Consider the following 22,798-nt stretch of genomic DNA (forward strand, 5'->3'; position numbering starts at 1 on the left):
CAGTCTTCTTTACTGCATCACCATCCATATGGCACCCACCAAGTCCAAGGCTCTTTTCCTAGGCTTTCTTTCTCAATACTCTCATCTGATGACCATGTCAGCTCCCAAAGGTTCACTTATCATCTCTGAATGTGATATTCAGCCTCCTTCTCTCTCCTGATCTCTAGTCCCATGTCACCAACTGCCTACTGAATATTTCAAAATGGATGTCCTGGAAAAAGAAAAAAATCTCAAAATCAACACCAATTTTATGTGTCTTTTATCTGTGTCTAAAGCAGCATCATGTTGAATCCCTAATTAGATTGAAAGATCTCTCAATACCATGATTACTTCTTCCTCTGGATCTCCTCCCAGCAGCTGAAGCAGGATTCCATAAGTAAGAAGAAACTCAGGGCCTAGATTTGATGGGCCAAGAGCACCAGGTGAGTGTTTTTGATGCTGTAAGCCTGGGCAAATTCTAGGTGTGCAAATCTGTGACAATATAGTGTTCTAATTCTAGTATGAGACAAGTAAAAAAACCACACTCACTACCAAGTTGATAAAGGGAATTTATTGACAAGGATATTTAAGAGGAAACGCGTGCATTTGAAACCCAGAGTCACTCCTGACCTCAAGAACCCCATAACACTGGTAGGCTATTATAAACCACCTGCTTTGGAAGAATGCTCGGTCAAGGAATGGCAGATGTAACAATGACAGCTATGGGAGTGTTGCCCCTTTCAGTTTAGGATTCCCAGCATTGGGAATTCTCCTCTGGCCTCAATACAGTTTAAAAAGCACACAATGAGGTGTCTGCTAGTGCAGACTTTTATAAAACTTCCAGCAGCTTGAGTCAACAAAAGTCACTAGGTTGAACCAGTCAATTTATAACATTACAGAGTGTTTCAACTGCATCTTTCAAATAAGGGCATGCCCTTGCAGTTATATGCAAACAAACAAATTAAAGCAAAAGTTTAACAACCAACGACAAAGTGATAAGCTAACCAGGTTATATAAAGTTTAGCCAATCACACATGGTGGGGTAAGCACCATTTGTGGACTACCTGGATCAGCTGCGAGATGTACACACAGAAAAAAATATGGGAATACAAGGTGAGATCAAGGCACAAGAACAAATCTGAGAACTGGCTGGGTGAGCGCCCATCTGAATAGAGGTAGGTCAATTCAGGAAACAGAGACAGTCTGTCCAAAGCAAGTCCCATAGGCATCTGTGGTCTTTTGCTAGCTAGGTCCACTGGAACAACACACCACGTACTTTTCCCTCGGGGAGTTCCATTCTAGGATGCACTCACTGTACCGGAAGGGCAGCTTTACGGTGTTCTTTATGGCCCCTACAGGGTTTCACTAGTTCTGGATGTCCAACAGCTTTGGTGCTTTCCCCTAAAAGCACAGTTGAAAGTTTTGGCTTTATTTGATGACAGAAAAAAAAAACTAGATTTAAGAAAAATTGCTAGGTGGGAAAGTTGGCCTCAGATTCAGGAAGCTCTGGATTCAAGTCACACCTCTTACACATACAGACTCTATACTGCTAAGACTAATTTGTAGGACAGATGTTGACCTCTACTAGAAGAAGCAATTAACTCATTAGGAGTTCCTTACATTAATGAAAGCACAGGTTTGGACAAAAAAAAAATCCCTGTGATAATAATACACACCCCCCTCCAAGGGGGTTGAACTTTAGCATAATCAACAGATGGCAGTCAGTGAAAGCTAAGAAAAGAGAGAGACCTACAAAACTGCCCTGTTGGCCAATATATTCATGGGACATAGCTTGAGCATATTGCCAACTGGCAAGAACATATATTCCCTCAAAGATCTGGGCAGCAGGGGCAGCTAGGTGGCATAGTGAATAGAGCACCAGTCCTGGAGTCAGGAGTCAAATTCGGCCTCAGACATATAACACTTCCTAGCTGTGTGACTCTGGGCAAATCACTTAACCCCAATAGCCTCACTTAAAAAAAAAAAATCTGGGCAGCAGGTTTCAAACAAATTGAATCAACTCCAATTTCTTCTTTGTGTTCAGGCCTCATGGATCTCTTTCTGTGTTTTGGTGGAAAGAGGACTTTATAGTAACAGGTGGATACTTCTGAGCTTCATCTTTAAGAAGATGGTAAGGGACTGGCATAAAGAAGCTGAGTAGGGGAAATGCAAAACTGGCATTTGATGAGGTTCAACCAATAAATATTTGTTGAGAATCACCTATTGTGTTCTCAGTTCTGTTCTAGGCCCTCTAATGAATAGAAGAAATGTGTAAGACATGGTCCTTGCCCTCAAAGAAGTTACATTCTTTACTTCTAGTGGTATTTCAATGGAAATTATGCAAGCAAGTTTGGAACTGAGCTCTCTCTCCAGTGCTTGGTGGGGGCTGATGAAGAGCAGTGAATCTTTCTGGACAGCTCCTCAAGGTGAACCTAACAAACTCACCTGGGTTGGGAGTCCTTTCAGTCTCCACTTCTGGGACCACCTTAAGTGAAGCGAAGGTGGAAGGATGGATCTCTATCCGCTTCATCCATCACCTCATCATTTTTCTGCGGGCTTTCCATTTTCTCCGCTTTCACCACAACCTCAGCACCAGAATTCTCTTTCCGAGGTTTCTCTTCCTCAGAATCACTCTCTTGGCCCACGTACCTCCCAGACACCAGATATGTCGGCTTCTCCACGGTCTCCTACAAAACCCCTTTTATCATTGCTTATATCTCCATCCATTGAGGATCCAAATTTACAAATACAACAGAAAATGATGTTAAGCAGTAGGGAAAAAACCTCCACTATCTGGCTGTGAATCATGATTCATAATTTAGGTCGTAGGAGGATGATTAAAAGATGGGTGGGGCAGCTGCCAGCCTGCTTAAAGGTAACAGGAGAGACAAGATGAACACTCAATGGTTTTTCTTTCCTAGAGATTTTTAGCATTATCTGCTCCAGGAAACAGAAAGGCAGTACCCTAGTTTTGGAGTCAGTACCTGAGTCTGACTCCCAGCTCTACTACTATTACCTATATTACCTAATTACCTACATTACTTTACTACTACCTGTGTAACCTTCAGCAAGTCTCTTGACCTCAGTTCTATCATCCATAAAAACTGAAGGGTTCAGGCCTGATGATCTCTTGGATCCTGCCATCCTGAACTATTACTGTCCCTTCTCACTTGTCCAGCTCTCCTGACAATGCACACTCACCCCCCCCCCGTAACTATATCCACAGGAAACTCAATTATCTCTATGTAGACCACTTCTGTAGTAGCTGATCCCTAGAAAATATGTAAGCCCAGTTCCCTTCCACTAAGTCATTTAGTAATTTTTAACATTCTCAGTATACTATAAAGGGGGAGGGGGAAGGGGACAACAACCACACAATATGTTCCAGAGCCAAATAAAGTTATTTTCAGGTTATCTGAGCTATTATTCTCCATCCATCCATCCGTCCACCCCTCCCATCCCCACACCCATGCCAAGATAATCAAGAGATAATTATACATTAAACATACATTTAAGCCTCCATTTATACTGTTTATACCCCAAACTCCCACCTGAAGTTCTGGGACAAAGGGCACAGCTTCTTCAGAGACTGATGCCATTTCTTCATCGTGGTCACGATTCTCCTCCTCTTCTGGCCTAGCCTTCTTACCCCCCGTTTCTGGACCAGCTTGGGTTCTCACTGTCAAGCCAACAACATTGGATGAGTCTTTAGGCTTACGCAGGGGACTACTAAGTACAGTATCAGGACTAGTGGAAGAGGAAGTATTCTTGGGAGACCCTTTGCTCATCTTTCCTCCTGGGTTCCCTTCACTTTGAATCCCCTGGGGGGATGAGAATGTCATTGCTGTCTCACCTTCCTCCTCCTTTGGTAAATCTGCCTCTTTCTTCACTTCTTGAGCACTACTTGCCTCCTCATATGGGGGTCCCACATCCAGCTCCATGAAGACCTCCTTTTTTATTTCATCACAAATGTCTGGCTCAGGGAACCTGTTCCAATTCAAGTTGGCTTCCTCCTCGGGGTCCTCAGGCTCTACTTTAACAATGTTCAGTAAATTCTCTGGCAGAAAGTCGATGGCTTTCTGAGAGGTACGAGACAGTGGCTCCAGGACTTGCCTCCCATCCTGTGTCTTCACAACAGTCCAGCTATGAGCATTCCCCTCAAACGAGTCTACCTGACTACCTGGTGTGGGAGGCCCTGGGCTGTGTTCTTCTTTAGGGTATGGACTTGGACAATGAGGAGATGATTCTCGGGGTTCCAGTTTGGGTTCTATGACTGGAAAGGCACTTTCCCCTTCAGCCTGAGGACAAGGAATATTTTGTTTCACCTGTGTATTTTCCTCAGGGGTAGGTGGCACAGGGAGATTCACAGGGTTACCAGAAATAATTAAAGGTGGAACAGAAGAGGCTATAAGGGGCTGGCTTAATGGACAGATGAAGGATGTGGGGCTGACCAAGAGGGTAGTTATGGGGATGGTCTGAGGGCTCTGAGCTACAGGTCTAAGAGGCTGAATCACATTAAAACTGCTGTTCAGACTCACAACTTCCACAGTGGTGGCAGGAACAGTGAGGATTACCCGGGGAGGGGGAAGGACCGGGGCAGGTTTCAAGGGACGGGAGCCCTTGGCCCACTTTTTCTTTGGGGGCTTCACCACTGGCTCACATCGCGCAACAAATGATGGCAACAAGACCCTGGGCCTGAAGACTGCTGAAGAAAGGAAGGTCTGGGACCTCGCCGTATTCTTGGGAGCTACCGCTGGCAATGTCAAAGGAATCTCTGGGCCGCTCCTCCCAGCGCCACCCGAAGGCGAAGCCTCTGGCCCTGTCTGTGAGGCAGTGGCTGGCTGGCTCAGCGGGGAGTCTGGGAGCTCCACTTTCCTTGGAGGTGCTTCTGACTGGGCTAATCTGACTTGAGCGTTATCATTGGAGCAAGGTTGGAGAGAAGGAGCAGGGCGGATGAGGAGGGGTTTCAGGACTGACGACCTCTGCCTCCAAATCCTCCTAGATGAAAACCGTTTGGCAAGTGGTTTCAATGTCAGCACCACGCTCTTGGGCAACAGCAGGGGGTATCGGCTATCATTCCCTGACTCCAGACCTGGGTCAGAACTCGTCTCAGCTGATCCAGACACATTTCCTGATTCTCCACCATCATTAGCTAGGTGCTGTATTTCCTCCTGGATAGCTGGCAAACTGGCCTGTGGGGCAGTCAAGCACTCTGGTTATTTATTAGGGTTGAGGAGAAATAAGGAGGCTCTCAGGAATCTGATACTCCTTGTGAAACTTTAAGGCCTCTCTCTAAAATAAAAAGACATTTCTTCCTCCTCCACTGACAAATTTCTACTGAGTGTACTCCCTAAATAAAGATTCTAACTGTATTCTAGACACTTTTTCCTTCCCCAAGTCCTGAAAACCTTCCCACAGAAAACTAGAATTTTACTGTATCAAAATCAGGAAAATAAGTTCTGAAGGGACCAGGAAAGCTAAAAAGAAATGTGTTATCTTATGGTTTAAACAATATTCATATTTAACAAACCATAAATAATGGAGTTTACTGTTTCACATGTGATCATTTTTATTCTTGTTTGACTATTTGAAGGTGTTTTTATTCATGGTTACTAAGCTTAGAAAGAATTTCTTTCTTGAAACACCCAGTTTTATATCCAGTTATGCTAGAAGCAAAATGAAATCGTGTCATCTCTGTAAGGCACTTCCAACATAAAAGAGATTTTCACTTAGTTAGAAGTTCAGGGTAGATCAGAATATTTCTTAAGCTTTCTTGCAGCCCAATTCTATGACTGCTGCCTTGCAGAGTTGAACTAGACCCTCTAAGTCTCTTGCAGTGAGTTTTCCGTGATATCTCTGGTTTTCTGTAGGTCTTTCTAGGAACAATAAGGACTGTACCTTTAACCAGAATGGAAGATGTCGCTCTTCCCTCTCCACAGGTGGCTTCCACTGATCAGGCTGAAGCTCCTCACAGCACTTAAACAATATTGGCAGCTGCTTCGTCTTCTTATAATACTGAGAACAAAGAACAAACATGAGTAATAATCCTCATGTTATAAGCCAGGTTGGAGTTGGGAGGGGGAAAAGGGAAGGTAGTAACACATGGGAAATTAAGGTCATTTCCTTTTCCTATGGATGCAAGCAAACATAGGATTCACACACATGTCAAGTTGGGGATTTCTGCATTCAGGCAGAGTTAATGCTTCAATTAGCACGATCCCACCCTTGTTCCAACGTCCCCTAGACTCAGCTGGGGAGAGGAGAGGGAAGGGGAAGTAATAGAGGAAATGAAGATGAAGCCGTTACACTGCTCAAGTCCTGCTCAATTCCCCATGGGAAAGTGCAGTAACAAGGCAAACATTCAAGAGAAGGGCACCCCACTGCCCCTCACCCTGGGCACACCCTGTACACATGGGAGGGAGAAAGGGAGGTACATAATGGCAAAGTTTAACACAATGCTTCAAAACAAGGGAATTCAACTTAAAACTTAGGGTCCTCAATTCTACATTCTATCAAGCAAAACTATCCTTTCCCACAAAAGGCAGAGAGGTTGGGATAGAGGTGAAAAGGATAAAGAAGGGATGGCTCACTTTAATGATATTGTCAGGAGCCCGGCTAATGTTGAGATTCTTGATTCTCACTGTCAGCTGGTGAGCAGACTTGGCAGTCAGGAGGTATTTACTGATTAGAGGCTTTGGAAACTCAGTCCCTTCAAAATGTTTCAGTCCCAAAGCTAATAAACTGAAAAAGATGCACAGATTCAAAAACTGGCCTTGCCCCTCCTTCCAAATACTTCTCCCAACTTCCCAGACTCATTTCCATCCCTCCCCCCAACCCAGTTCTATGATACCCTCTCTGTCCCCAGCCACCAACGACTGATGGCTAAAGCTCTGTCCAACCAGTTTTTCTGCACTTAATTCTCTGTTACTGGTGGTCTGCCATATTGTTTATGTCCCATCTGCCCCATTAAATTGGCTGTTCCCCAAGGGAAGAGCCTGTGACTCCTTCCTGTTTTCTGATTTTTCCTTCTTCCTAACATTGAATACCTACTTGTCTTCTGCTTTGGTGAAGAATATCTTATCCCTGGGATGCTTCACCTTTAGGGAACGTATTGGTAGCAGCTCTGGATACATGAAGACCTTGCTTGTGGCCATAATCCAGGCCACTTGCTTAGGCAGACAAGGAAATTCGCTGGCTGTAAGAAAAATCTATGGTTCACAGAACGCTGGAACTATAAGGGCTCAGGGATCACTAGTACATCTCTTTGCATTCTTCAGCCCAAGTTGTCTTTAAATCATATACAATATTCTTTAGAATAAGCAATCACAGAAGACTGTGGAATCAATCAACAAGCATTTTTTATTAAGTGTCTACTATATGCCAAGCATTATGCTAGGCACTGGAGATACTGATGGGTTTTTTTTTAAGTCTTAAGGAGCTTATATTTCCCTTAAGAGAAACAACAGGTACATTTATTAAGTATGTACAGAACAAATACGTTGAGATTTAAAGAATAAAATTTTAATAAGTTAAATGCAAAGTTGTTATGGAAGAAATTAGTGTTGCCTGGGGGAAAGAAGAGGGGTAGGATCAGGAAAGGCTTCATGTAGAAAGACAGGAATTCTGTGAAGTGGGGGTGATAAGACAATATATTCCAAGTATGGGAGATAGCCAGGGCAAAGACACAGATCCAGAAGATGGAGTTGATGTGTGTGAAACAAATACTTCCCTTTGACCAGAACCAGAGAGTGCAGGAAGGGCAGTAATGTCTATTTACAAGGGTTTTAGCCTTTTTGTGTCATAGGCCCATTTGGCAGTTTGATGAATAACATTTTTAAAATACAGGGGATTACAAAGGAAATCAATTAATACCGAATTACAGTTATCAAAATATTTTAAAAACAAGTTCATAGACCACAAGTTAAGAATCCCTGATCTAACATTAATATAGCTAGAAAGACAGGATCGGATTGGTTTTTGAAAAACTTTAAATACCAAACAGAGGAGTTTATATTTTATTCTAGCGGCAACCAGAAGCCACTGGAATTTACTGGGTAAGGGAGTGACATGGTCAAAGCTACTCTTAAGGAAAATTTCGGCCCCTCTGTGGAGGCTGGACTGGAGTGAGGAGACTTGAGACAGAGAGACTAAATAGGAGGCAAAAAACGATGAGGGGCTAACTAAGAGTGATGGCTACGTGAGAAAAGGGCTTACATGCGAAAGATGTTAAGGAGGCAGAAAACAGCAAGATCTGGAAACTTACTGGATCCTTCAGATCCTTCCTCCAGCCCTAGACATCAACTCAAGTCTCCTCATTTCCTCTGAAGTGAAAATCAATTGGCCCGATTTTCCAAATAATTGCTCATCACATCTTTGAAGGACAAGTTACACACCTGCCCCCCCATCTCTCATATATAAATGTACTCTACTTCGCTCCACTTCCCTAGAGCCTTCTCCAAAATAAAAGGTCTCCATTTTTTAAACCTTTCTTTTTCATAGTTCCTATATTCCATTGCTCTCTGTTTGACTGTCATACCAAGCTGTGTCCCTTATAAGCTGTAACTACAAAATCCTGAGAGGACCCAAAACAACTGAAGTCCCTCAAATGCCTGTTCACTTCTAAATGTCACTGTTATTCTGGACAGATCTGCTGAATTTATTTCTTCTTCTATAAAATGCTTCAAAGTCTCCAGAAGAAAAATTATTTTGGCTCTAGAAATAATGCAGGATACCACCTTTGAATGGGCATCAGTGAACTCTCAATGAAGGACTTCTGAAACAGAATATCTTGATGAGTGTATGCCCTTCACGCACTTTATTTTAATGAAAAGAATCAAGGGCTTTGACTCAGACCAAACTATAAACAAAGGTACGGACCAAATCATATTGATCCTGGTCCAAATTTAATGTACATGTTTATTTTTAGCAAACAGTAAGCCAAATCAAAGCTCTATTCCCCAACCCCACCCAAAAAAGTAACTAGTAAACCAATGCAAACCAGAACTAAACCTGTTACTTTATGTTTTATACAACTTGTGATGAGTGGCAGGGTTCAGAGAGCCAGATGATCTGGTAGGTCCAAAGACCTGACTCTCACTGAGTGAGAAGCCAGAGGCAAGTTACTTAACGCTCTTTAAGAATATAGATAGGCTGTAATCTTCACAGGTGAAAAAAGGGCCTACACCCAGTGGAATCACAGGTCCTTGATGTAATAACACAGCACTATGAAAACAGTCACATGAGAACTAAATCTGACCTGAATTCACATTTCATTTCATCTAAGTTACTGGAAAGAACCCTGTACCAGGATTCGGGGAACTTGGGCTCTAGCCCTAGTTCCATCAGTACTAACTACACAGACCAAACAAAATTACTTAGTCCCTATGTCCCAGTTTATCTATTTGCAAAATGGACATCCACTTGCCTTGCAAAGATGTGTGAAAAAGATGGGTGCTTTGAAATATAAATTCATTATATAAATTAAGATTCTTATTAGACACGCATTCAGATGAACTCAATGTAGATTATACATTATAGAGACCTGAAAAATTCCCAGATTCACATACACTCACTTATTGGACATATATTCTCGTTGCCCCAACTCTTATACTTAATCTTATTCCCGTCTCTATCTCCACTTTGGAAACTAATTTCTTTTCCCCCATATACATCCTCCATTGTCACCTACCCATGTTCTCTTCCTGGCTTAAACCATCCAAACTATATAAAAGATGTGGAAGAATCCCAAAGGAGAAAGACAAAAGAGGACAGAACGTAAAGCACCAGCCCTGGTCACATCTGACAAGTTCCCCAAACAGACCAGCATCACCACACACTCAGAACCGTACTTGGATATTCAGGGCTTAGTCCTTCACCACTCTTCTGGACATTTTTTCGAGGGCTCAAGTCAATGTTGACATGTGAGTGAAAGTCTTCAATGAGCTGTATAGCACCCTTCAGGTTACAAGGCTGGAATGTGGTCTGAAACTTGGGATTGAATTGCTGGTGAAGGGCAACAGAGCTTTGAGCAAAGGTCCCCAGTTCCTTCTGGGAAAACATTGAACACAACAGTTAAGCTATGTCACAGAAATACATAAGGAATACCATGCAACCCATATACCTGGTCAAGAAACTCTTCCTACTTACAGGGAAGGGTTATAAGGTAGAGAAAAATAGTATTTCAGTGGCAAAACAAATTCTATTTAGAGCCTCTTTAAGAAAGTATTTCCTAATAAGTCTCAATCCATTCTAATTCCTCCTTTAGTCAAAATGCTAGAAGTACATACGCTTCCTGTTCATACTATATTCACTTATTTTCATTTGTACATATGTTATACTGAAAATGTATGTCTTTTTTTTTACGTGTGTTCTCTTCCAAATTAGACCATAAGTTATTTGAGAAGTAGGACTACAAGATGTAATACTGGTTAGAACACTGAAATTGGATTTAGGAAGACCTAGGTTCAAATCCTACCTCAGACATTTACAAGCACTATGATTGTAGAAAAGGCACTTTACCTAAGCCTCAGTTTCTTCATCTGCAAAATAAGGAAAATAATACCACCTACCTTTTTAAGGCTGTTGTGAGGCTCAAATGAGAGTGTGTGTAAAGCACTTTGAAAACAGGCACTCAAATATTGCCATGGATACAATTAAAGGGCTAGCACCAACTTTATCATTCAAATGCCTATATCTACAAAATAGTTCACCAAACCCCTGTTACCAACCTCAAGGACAATTTTATAATGGAAGAAAGTTCAGGATTTAAAGTTCTACCTCTTCCTTTAATTCACTCCCTTCATCATGCTATTTTTTACATTGTGCAAAATAAGATTGGTATATAAATCACTAATGGTAAATGTTGCTTTGAAAAGACTGTGCATGCTAAGATATGAAAAAAACAAACAAACAAACCAGCATACCTACACAAAATTAAGCAGAACTAATGGACATCAATGAGGTGGTGGAAACAATATATTCTGTCCTTTCATAGGAACCTGATGTCATGGGAGGAAAAAGGCAGTAAGCAAATGCCTATGAACTCTTAGCCAATATGGGAAGAAATAGGAAGAAAAGGTAAAAACAGCTAAAATGAAGATCAAGAAGAACTGGTTAATGTAAATGAAGGGTTCGATGTAAATCATGTAGGATGAGAGATTTGGAAAACTATTTGCCAAGCTGATTTCGCACTTTCACTTTCAGACTCATGTATAAACAGGGCCTTACAAGAAACATCTTGGTGGTACTGGCCTCCGAACTGAGGCTGGGGTTGGTGCTGGCCAGAAGGTGAATCTGAGTCAGGAGCTGAACATGCTGGGGAGGGAGAAAAAAAAAGACAAAATACATCAGAGACATGGAAGGTGTTACTGTTTCAGGAACCTAGGTAGATTTTACCTAGGTGTTTGCAACTTTAATCCAAACACCGTGTTTCCTTTGGAGGATACTGATCAGTTTTAACACACTTCCTTAACTTGAACTTATCAGATATAAGAGCAGAAGAAACGAGCATGAGGAATTTAGATTGTATCTAACGAAAAACTCCCCCTGCTCTGTGAGGGCTGTTAGGTCCTACGGCGTGTTATAGACGGATGTCTTGTTACCCTGTACTGAAGACTATAAGTATATTTGGCATATCATCCATCACGATCTTTGGAGATCCCTTCCCAAAGAAGCTATGACTTAGTTTTTATTGATACGAAGAAGTCTCTTTCTGGCCTCAGGCTCCATGGGGACCAAATATCCCCCTGTAAGAGGAATCTCACCTGCTGCATCTGTTGCTGAAGTCTATTCCTTTGAGCTGCATCCAGAACCATTGTGGGCATGGCGTTATCACCCTGGGGCTTGGACATTTCTGGTTTGGCCTTCTGGGCTTCCTGCTTCTGCTTAGGTAAAGACTTCTTGATCACTAAGTGTGCCACCAACTCATTTATGACATGATTTTGCTTATTAGGCAAGTTTGTGAGTAGTTCTTCAAACCTGTCCCCAATAGAAAGTGAATTATTTTAGACATTTTCCTCGCTCCATAACAATTTATTCTCTGAAAAGTCACCTTTTTCAGGGGGCAGCTAGGTAGCACAGTGGATAGCGCACTGGCCCTGAAGTCAGGAGGACCTGAGTTCAAATCCAGCCTCAGACCAAACACTAGACACTTACTAGCTGTGTGACCCTGGGCAAGTCACTTAACCCTAACTGCCTAAAAAGAAAAAAAAGTCACCTTTTTCTCTTGCTTCCCTTCCCTCTTTTCTCCCCACTGAGAAAGCAAGAAAAATAAAATTCCTGTTATAAACATATATAATCAAGCAAAACAAATTCCTATACTGGCTACACTAAAAAAAAAATAAAAATAAATAATTAGATGTGTGTGTGTCTCACAGGTTTTACCTCACATCCTGCAAATTGGTAAAAATGACCACAAAAGTAGCAATAGTCAATGCTGGAGAGGTTGTGGAATAATGAGCACTAATATATTGATGGAGCTGTGAAACAGTACAACCATTTTGGAAAACAATTTGAAATTACGCAAATAAAGTAATTAAAATATCCATACCCTTTGAACCAGAGACTCCATTACTAAGTTTACACCCCATCAACAGGAAGAAAGTCCTCACATGCAAAATATTTATAGCATGACTTTTTTTTGTGATAGCTAAACACTGGAAACAAAGCAGATGCCCATCAACTAGAGGAATGACTAAACGAACTGTGGTACATGAACATAATGGAATACGACTGGGCCGTAAGAAATGATGTGTGTGATGAAGACAGAGAAACATGGAAAGATATATATGAACTGATGCAGAGCAAAGGAAGCAGAAGCAAGAAAATCATATACACAGTAATGAGAACGATGTAAATGGAAAGAACTCCACACCAAAAATCAAAAATAAATATAACAAAATTACAAGGATCAAACATGACTCAAATTAAGAGATATGAGGAGAAAGCCCCAACCTACCTCCTTCATGGAGATGGGAGGTTCACAGGTGCTATATTTTCAGACTTTTTCAATGTACTGATCAGTTACGTTAAGTTTTTTTTCCTCCCTCTAAAAAAACCTTATTTGTTATATGGAATGGCTCTCTGGGAGGGGAAGGGATACAGGGGGTAAAAAACAGAAAAGACCAAAAAAACTTACTTTGGCATTCTTAGTCCATCACCTACCTCTCTATCAGGAGGAAAGCAGCATGCTTCATCATAAGTCCTCTGGACTAATGGCTGAATTATCATAACAACCCATTTTCCATTACAGACCAGATGAGAGAAGATTAGGAGAGCCTGAATTTAAGTTACTCTCTAGCCCCCCATCATCATCAACTACCACAAACAGCTAGGCAAGCCAAACTAACTGAAAGAACAGTTCAACCTGAGGGATACAGGAGACATTATATCTCCTGTCCAACCTATTATCACCTCAGCCATCACCTCCCCTAACACTCCGGTGAAGGTAAGGCAGATTCTACACCCAAGATCCCTGAGATTAACCAAGATGTTGCCTTGAACCCAGGGCCTCAGCCTTCTTTAGCCTCTTTCTCCCCCAGCCAATAACATCCAGGGGAACAACTTCTATGGAGATAAGCAGTCTTCCCACCAACATTAACCACCTACTCATCCCTGCTATCCCCCTCATTCCTATTATCCTCCTCTCCTCCTACCTACTCCTTGAACAATCCCATCATGACAGCAATTGTGGAAATCAAGGCATAATCCATAAAAGAGGGAAAGGATGACCACAGGAATTCTGTTCACTTAAATCAGCAATCGTCAAACTTTTGATCTCAGGAACCTTTACACTTAAAAATCATTGAGGTACCCCCAGAAAACTTTTATATTGGTTATATCTATCCAGGTTGCTCAGCAATAAACTTAAAACCAGACCTTCCAAAAACTATATTGTTCTCATATTTTAGTGAAAGCAAAAAGATTTTTTGTACCATTGATAAGTAAAATTTAAAAAATTTAAATATGGTTTATCTCATTTTTTCTTATCCTTTTGTAATTTCTATATTTGTATGACATACACAAGTACATTAGTATATATGTATAATTTATAAATGAATATACAGGTATTAGAGGTACATGTACAAACACTTACAGTGATGGGGTATGTGATCAAAAAAATTTGGGACCCAGGAACCCAGATAATGTACACATGAGCAAACGATTAGCCAAAAAGCAAAGAACGGGTATTTACATAACACTACAACTTGGCTCCTGAGTTACTGACAGCTGACATTCCTGGAATACGCTGACGTCTCACCTCAAACATTTCCTTCTAACAGGGATTTATAATTTTTTAGGGAAAAAACAAAAACAACCTACTTCCTTGCTCCCAAACTTATCTGTGCCCCCTTGGCACCTAGGGCTTGTTTTCTCTTCCCCCTCACCCCTTCCTTCTTTCTTAGTCTTTAACTCTCTTTTTTCAAAAAGTCAAAAGTCCCACTAGCACAAAGCAGGGGTATCGTGTCCCACTGTCTCTGTTGGGAGAACCCTGGAGGGGGAGATGGATCCCACCTAGCCCCCATAAAACTTTCTCCTCTTAGTGCAGTAATAGCTTTCCCCATAAGCCTCCATTCCTCTGCATATCCCACACTTCATTCCCATATCCTAGATGATGTTGCTTTCCTGGCTGAACCAAGAAATGAAAAACCTTCAATGCTTTCCCTTGAAATGGGGGCAGAGCAACAAGACAATTACCTGGTAGCAACATGTTGATACACCCAGGGACAGGGATGAGGCCCTGACTGAGTTGCTATTTATAGCTATTAATTTAGTGAGTTTCCGGTACTCCTGTTGTGGCAAAAGATGTTAATTTCTTTACTGAAAGTCTCTGGGGTCAAAATATTTTTCCTTTCTGAGGGAATGTTTATTCTATTTGATGATATAAGATAGAGAAACTCGACAAAGAAGTCATATCAAAATCATCTTCAAATAGATCTATACTCGCGGTAGTGGGGTTAATAAAAGGGAAATGTGTGTCAAATGAGGCAGAATTGTATATACGCAAAAAATGATATTTGGATTTGGAGAGCAGTATACTTAGGTAAGTTACTTAAAATTTGTTATATTTATTTTTGGCATGTAGTTGTTCCTTCCGTTACCCTCACAGCTCATTTATGCCAATATTTGAGAATTTCTAGCTAACCCCAAGGGAAACCAAGAAGATAAAACGAAGCAAATTTGGGATTAAAAATTTGCTAGAGATAATCCACAAATTATGTAATTCACGAACAATTTAGAGTTGACTAATATGCACACCTGTCAGATCCCATTTCAACAAAATCCAAGGAACGATCCCAATTCTTCTCCTGTACTAGAATTTTTTTCTATCAGATATTATTTGAACTAAATGTGTGCTGGGGCTTAGGAGTCTTTTCAGTTGAGTTTTTTGGTTGTTGTTAGGTTGATATGTGTAATGGAATTTGGCCTCTGTTTTTTTTATTACACTCTGCTTTATATGATCCAATCTATTAGACAATAAACTGTATAACGGCAGGTGCAAAACTGGCAAGCTCAGCTGGTTGGAGCACTGAACTAAAGTAGTGGGTTCCATCTGCATTTGGGCCAGTTTGTCCTGGATGCCCTAACTCAAACCACATATCCTGCAAACATATGTTCACAATGGGACTAGATGAACGAGCACAGCTGAAATAAATGAAAACATGTCTTCACTCCTGAAAAAAACTGACTACTAGTATCATCTTTATATGCAAAACCAAGCACCAATTAAATCTTAGGGCACAGATGCATATTCTATGGAATATGATAGGTACTTGTTAAGTGACTCACAATCTCTAACCACTGACCCAGATGTACATGGGAAAAGAGGGAAGGAGAAGCACAGAAATTTGGGCTGAGCACACAGTCCAACATAACTCTTCGCTCCTCCTCATGAAGGAAGTCTATTACAAACGTCAACAGGCTTCTGTCTGAACATATAAAAATATCATGAAGGAGCTTTCAAAACCCAACAGAAATATCAACACACTTTGAAAGAATTCTCTTTAGGATGCTTGGGACTTCTGGAAGCCAAGATGACGAAGTAAGCAGGAAATTGCTGTTGCTCTCCCATATTCACCCTGGAAAAACCATAAAATAGCAACCCACAACAAATCCTGGAACAGAAAGATTGATCTCACTCAGGTAAAAGGAGAGCGCATTCCAAGACAAGAAGTGTCCCAGCAAGCCAGCACCAAGTCCCACCTCAACAAACAAACAGGAGATCCCGAGCCCCAGGGTGGTGGAGCAGGCAAATGCCAACCCCAGGACTCCCCCATGTGCCTTCACATAGCCAGGAGAACCTAATGAATATTGATGCAAAATTTAAATAAAATATTAGCGAAGAGATTACAGCAACTTATCATAAGGATAATACAATATGGCCACGTTGGATTTATATCAGGAATGCAGGGCTAGTTCAGTATTAGAAAAGCTATCAGCATAACTGACCACATCAATAACAAAATTAACAGAAATCATATGATCATCTCAATAGATGTAGAAAAAGCTTTTGACCAAATACAGCACCCTTTCCTATTAAAAACATAAGAGAGCATAGGAATAAATGGAGTTTTCCTTAAAATGATTAGTAGTGGCTATGGAAAACCATCAGCAAGCATTATATGTAATGGGAATAAGCTAGAAGCATTCCCAATAAAATCAGGGGTGAAATAAGGACCTCCATTATCACCACTATTATTCAATGTTGTACTAGAAATGTTAGCTTTAGCAATAAGAGAAGAAAAAGACATTAAAGGAATTAAAATAATCAATCAAGAAATGAAGCTATCACTCTGCAGATGATATGATAGTATACTTAGAGAATCCTAGAGAATCAATTAAAAACCTACTTGAAACAATTAACTTCAGCAAAGTTGCAGGATATAAAATAAACCCACATAAATCATTGGCATTTCTATATATTACTAACAAAGGCCAGCAACAAGAGATAGAAAGAAAAAGTCCATTTAAAATAACGGGGGGGGGGGGGGGGGAAGGCAGCTAGGTGGCACAGTGGATAGAGCACCGGCCCTGGATTCAGGAGAACCTGAGTTCAAATCCAGCCTCAGACACATAACACTTACTAGCCGTGTGACCCTGGGCAAGTCACTTAACCCCACTGCCTAACCAAAAAAAAAAAATTTAAAATAACTGTAAACAATATAAAATAGTTGGTGGTCTACCTGCTAAGACAAACCCAAAGACTACATGGACACAATCACAAAATACTTTTCACATAAATAAAGTCAGATCTAAATAATGGGGAAAATATCAGTTCCTCATGTATAGGCCAAGTTAATATAATAAAAATGACAATTCTACCTAAATTAATTTACCTATTTGGTGCCATACCAACCAAACTACCAAAACTTATTTTATAGAGCTAGAAAAAATAACAACAAAATTCATCTGGAAGAAGAATAGGTCAAGAACATCAGGGAATTAATGAAAAGAAATGCAAGGGAAGGTGGCTTTGCCATACCATATTTAAAACTGTATTATAAAGCAGCAATCTTCAAAACTATCTGGTACTAAGAAATAGAGTGGTGGATTAGTGGAATAGGTTAGGTACACAAGACAGTAGTCAAGGACTATAGTAATCTACTGTTTGATAAACCCAAAGACTCTAGCTTCTGAGATAAGAACTCACTATTTGACAAAAAACTGCTGGGAAAACTGGAAAATAGTATGGCAGAAACTAGGCATAAACCAACTAAGATGATCTTACACTGTATACCAAGATAAATGGTTACATGATTTAGACATAAAGGGCAATACCATAAGCAAATTAGGAAAGCAAAGAATTGTTTACCTGTCAAATCTATGGAGAAGGGAAGAATTTATGACCAAACAAGATAGCAAACATTATGAAATGAAAAATGGATAATTCTGATTACATTAAATTAAAAAGGTTTCACACAAAGTCAATGCAACCAAGATTAGAAGGAAAGAAGAAAACTGGGAAATACTTTTTACAGCTAGTGTCTCTGATAAAGGCCTCATTTCTAAAATATATAGAGGAGTCAAATTTATAAGAATACAAGTCATTCCCCAATTGATAAATAATCAAAGGATATGAACAGGCAGTTTTCAGATGAAGAAATTAAAGCTATCTATAGTCACATGAAAAATGTTCTAAGTCACTACTGACTAGAGAAATGCAAATTAAAACAACTCCGAGGTATCACCTCACACCTATGAGACTAGCTAATATGACAAAAAAGGAAAATGATAAATGCTGGAGAAGATATGGGAAAACTGGAGCACTAATGCACTGTTGGTGGAGTTGTGAACTGATCTAAGCATTCCGGAGAGCAATTTGGAACTATGCCCAAAGGTCTATAAAACTGCGGATAGCCTTTAATCCAACAATACCACTACTATGTCTGTATCCCAAAGATATCATAAAAGAGGGAAAAGCACCCACATGTACAAAAATATTTATAGCAGCCCTTTTTGTGGTGGCAAAGAACTGGAAATTGAGAAGATGCCCATCAATTGTGGAATGGCTGAACAAGTTGTGGTATATAAATGTAATGGAATACTACTGTGCTATAAGAAATGATAAGGAGCGGACTGCAGATAAACCTGGAAAGCCTTGCATGGTCTGATGCTAAGTGAAGTGAGCAGAACCAGGAGAACATTGTACACATTAACAGCCATGTTGTACGATAACTAACATTGATAGACTTAACCCTTCTCAGCAATGCAAGGATCTAAGACATCTCCAAAGGTCTCATGATAGAAAATGCTATACACATCCAAAGAAAGAACTATGGAGTTTGAATGCAAATCAGAGCATACTATTGGCTATTTTTTTTCTTCTGTTGTATTTTGTTTCCTCTTTCTGGTGGTTCCTCTTATTGGTTCTAATTCTTACTTACAACATCACTAATGTGAATCTATGTTTAATAGGAATGTACATGTATAGCCTATATCAGATTGCGTGCCCATCTTGGGGAGGGTGATGGGGAGAGAGGGGGAGAAAAATTTAAAACTCAAAAGCCTATGGAAGTGATTGTTAATAAATCAAAATAAATTAATAAAGTTTAAAAAAAGAAAAAAAGATTTTGCTACAACAAATAATGCTTCAATAAATAGTCCATCACATAAGGTATAAATATATATATATGTGATAATTGCATTGGTTTTAATGCAAATTCATGTATAAACAGTACAAGTCACAACCAAATTATCAACACCATGTTCTCAAAAGCACTCTCTTATCAACTCAGGACAACTCCTTTATGGTCACATAAGGGCTATTCACTACAATACACTAACCTGTCACAAAACATACTGAGTACCAACTCCCAGAAGAATGAAAACAAGCCACTTCTAGCTCCTGAACACAGAGTCGCTTATAATTACTGGAAACCTGATGGTTTTCTTAGGCTTATATTACATATTTTACTTTTTTTTTGGTGAGTCAATCCGGGTTAAGTGACTTGCCCAGGGTCACACAGCTAAGTGTCAAGTGTCTAAGACCGCATTTGAATTCAGGTCCTCCTGACTCAAAGGCCGAAGCTCTATCCACTGCACTACCTAGCTGCCCCTTCATGTTATAAGCATCCAACTTCCAGGAATATCACTCACATGATAGAGCCTGCAATTTCCTGAATACCAAGTTTCCTCTACAAAGTCCTCTTCTAATGCCTGACCCTGGCATCCCTGGATTCTCTAAGAATTCTCTTTGCAGGCCAGCAAAGCTTAAGACTCTTGCCATGCTGGAAAGGCTTCCACTATAACAACACTTCCGTCAGTGTTGTTATATAGCTATGATACACACAGAACACAACAGTTTGCAAAGAATTCCAAATCATTACTACAGAGATGGAGAGAGATGTATTGTGGATGTGAGCAGCCAGAAATATCTACCAGATGAGATATTCTGAAGAACAGCATAAGTAAAGAATGTCTTAAGAGAAATTTATGACATGAAAATATGGACTAATCACCCATTCAGGACAAGAAAAGGCTGTTAGAGACAGAATACTCCACTGGTTTCAAGAGAAATCAAGTTAAGTCTTCCAGATGTTGGATGGACCCACTGTGGTAAAGTTATAAGAGGACACAGTTAAGTGTCACAAAGGACAGGCAGGCCCAGATGGGTTGCAATGTTCAGCCTCAGAAGGAACATCTGAATTGAAGACATAAAAGATCCATCTGAATAAACACAAAGTTTAGGAAGTGGCTCCTAAAAATCAACACAAATGGCCAATACAAGTCTCTGTACCATACATAGATAAATGACTACTCTATTGGGTAAATTCTCCCAGACCTTTCTCCATATCAACCTATCTAGAAGACCTGAACCACATATAGCATTTGGGGGGAGGGAGGGGCTAGGCAATGGGGTTAAGTGACTTGCCCAGGGTCACACAACTAGTGAGTGTCAAGTGTCTCAGGCCGGATTTAAACTCATGTCCTCCTGACTCCAGGGCCGGTGCTCTATCCACTGCACCACCTAGCTGCCACCACATATAGCATTTTTGAAGAAAAAAGTTTCCCAGACTCAATTTCACACAAACCTGCTGGTCTAACAGATGAACTCCCTCCAATTTAGCCAATCCCCCCATATGCATCCAGCCTATTCCGTAAGGTTAACCATCGATTCAACAAATATTAAGTGCTTGCTTATGTGCCAGACTTTGTGCTAAAGACAGGAAGGGGCTCATATGGGAGGAGACTAAGGCCTGAAGGGAGTAGGGGGTCCAAGAGGTGGAAGTGAGGACGACACTCTAGGCACTGGAAAGAGCACAGGTGTGCAGAAAGTGAGATGGAGAGAAGGGAGATTGGTAGCAGGGAAAACAATCAAGAGGCAATTGAAATAGACTGGGTGAGAGGTGATGAGGGCTTGACCTAGGCTGGTGGTTATTTAAGTTAAAAAGAAAAAAAAGGAGACACAGTTAAGTGGCACAGTAGATAGAGTTCAAATCTGGTCACAGACACTTGAAATTTACTAGCTGTGTGACCCTGGGCAAGTCGCTTAATCCCAATTGCCTAAAGAAAAAGAAAAAAGGAACAGATATTAGAAATGACATGCAGGGAGAGTTAACAAAAAATCAGCAATTGAATAAATATGGGCCATGCCTGTAAAGTGCCAAAAAGGATTCTAAGGTGGTAGACCTAGAAAACTAGAAGGGTGATGGTACCCTTGGTAAAAAAAAATTTTTTAAATAGGAAAGGGGGGAGGTTTAGAGGAAATGAGTTCTATTTTGAGTTTGAGAGGACTATGGAACATCTAGTTGGAGATATCAATCAGGTACTGCCAATCAACAAGAAGTTGTCAAGCATTTACTATGCAAAGAGTCAGATATGCCTGAAATACTGAAAAACAAACAATATTTCCTAATGTGTCCTTTCCCCTAGCCCCTCCCAGAAAGGCAGGACTGGATTACTTTATAATACTACAGGCTGGATGATTTAGGACTGTGACTTTTGATAAAATGCAACCATAGAAATGAAGAAAAACCTACATATTCAGTCCCCTCTTTGAATCACCTTGCCTTTGTCCATAGATCCCAATGTAGATGAAGGCCAGAGGAAATTTCAGGACAACAAGAGACTTCTGACTGAGCTCTAGCTACCCTAAGAGCTAAAAATCTGTCTTGGCCAATTGTTCCTCCACTTTCTGGAAGACTGAAACATTCTTTCTTTCTTTTTCTTTTTTTCAGGTGAGGCAATTGGGGTTAAGTGACTTGCCCAGGGTCACACAGCTAGTGAGTGTCAAATGTCTGAGGCCAAATTTGAATTCAGGTCCTCTTGACTCCAAGGCCAGAGCTCTAACCACTGAGCCACATAGCTGCCCCAAAACATACTTTGTAAAGCAGTCACAGCGTCAAGATGAAGCCCAAAATTCAGTAATTCTAAGGGACAAAGGGAACTACAGGTTAAAATACACATATTTCTCTTCATTATCCTTGCTATTGAATAGCCTTGACCAACTGAGAAGTGAATGTAGATTCCTTCTTTGCATCACAGGTCAGCAAAGAGACAAACGAAAAAGTACATTGAAAACATATAAAAGTACCATCCAACTTTATTGTAGTTTTATAAAACTACAAAAACACAAAATAAGTTATCCTTTTTCTTATACACTATTGACTTTCCTGTCAAGAATGTTTTAGTCCAAAATGTCCATATCCTTTGACCCAGAAATTCCATTGTTAGGTATAGAGGTCAACGACAAAAAGAAAGCTGCCACACACACCAAAATATTTATAGTGGCATTTTTTATAATAGCTAAGAATTAAAACAAAGTAAATGTTCATCAGTTGAGGAAAGGCTAAAACAGCTGTGGTTCATGAATGTAATGGCACATTAAGATTGTTTTTTGTTTTGGCAATAGGGTTAAGTGATTTGCCCAGGGTCTCACAGCTAGTAAGTGTCAAGTGCCTGAGGCCACATTTGAACTCAGGTCCTCCTGACTCCAGAGCTGGTGTTCCATCCCCTGTAACACCTTAGCTGCCCCAAGCTAGTTTTTTTTTTTAAAGAGACTATGATGAATACAGAGAAGGAAGACATAGATGAATTAATGTGAAGTGAAACAAGTAGAACCAGGAAAATAATATACACTATGACTACAGCAACATAAATAGAAAGAATGACAGTAACACAAGTGAAACTTAATGCTTCAAAGTTATGACCAAACTTGGTGCCAAAGAAGAAATATGAAAAAGTATCTCACCCTCTTCATTGCAACAGTAGGGTGACTACCAGTGTGGAATACTTCCTATATTGTCATACTAGTCCAATATGTTGGTTAACTTTTCCTGAATCATTTATTTTCTCTTTTTCATTCTTTGTTAAAGGACTGATC

The 22,798-nt window shown here is 40.3% G+C and overlaps 1 protein-coding gene across 3 annotated transcripts; it reads right to left on the reverse strand.

Moving 5' to 3' along the window:
- Window positions 1-535: 535 nt before the first annotated feature.
- On the reverse strand, window positions 536-22,777 carry LOC110211942 (GON-4-like protein). 3 transcript variants are annotated; one of them, XM_078156161.1, is made up of 11 exons: window positions 22,667-22,774; window positions 11,742-11,955; window positions 11,206-11,292; window positions 9,828-10,026; window positions 7,030-7,174; window positions 6,570-6,720; window positions 5,878-5,994; window positions 3,833-5,171; window positions 3,531-3,658; window positions 2,425-2,666; window positions 536-1,380 (listed from the first exon to the last, which is right to left on the reverse strand). In XM_078156161.1, exons 2-10 carry the CDS (start codon window positions 11,826-11,828, stop codon window positions 2,466-2,468), a joined length of 2,454 nt encoding a protein of 817 aa, XP_078012287.1. In that variant the 5' UTR covers window positions 11,829-11,955; window positions 22,667-22,774; the 3' UTR covers window positions 536-1,380; window positions 2,425-2,465. The 3 variants fall into 3 exon arrangements, with proteins under 3 accessions (XP_078012287.1, XP_078012286.1, XP_078012288.1); XM_078156160.1 differs by having other exon boundaries at window positions 3,531-5,171; window positions 22,667-22,777; XM_078156162.1 differs by lacking the exons at window positions 536-1,380; window positions 2,425-2,666 and having other exon boundaries at window positions 3,571-3,658; window positions 3,888-5,171; window positions 22,667-22,777.
- Window positions 22,778-22,798: the final 21 nt, after the last annotated feature.

The sequence above is a fragment of the Phascolarctos cinereus genome, unplaced genomic scaffold (assembly GCF_003287225.1).
Source record: "Phascolarctos cinereus isolate Bilbo 61053 unplaced genomic scaffold, phaCin_HiC Scaffold_5;HRSCAF=322, whole genome shotgun sequence".
Classification (NCBI taxonomy): domain Eukaryota; kingdom Metazoa; phylum Chordata; class Mammalia; order Diprotodontia; family Phascolarctidae; genus Phascolarctos; species Phascolarctos cinereus.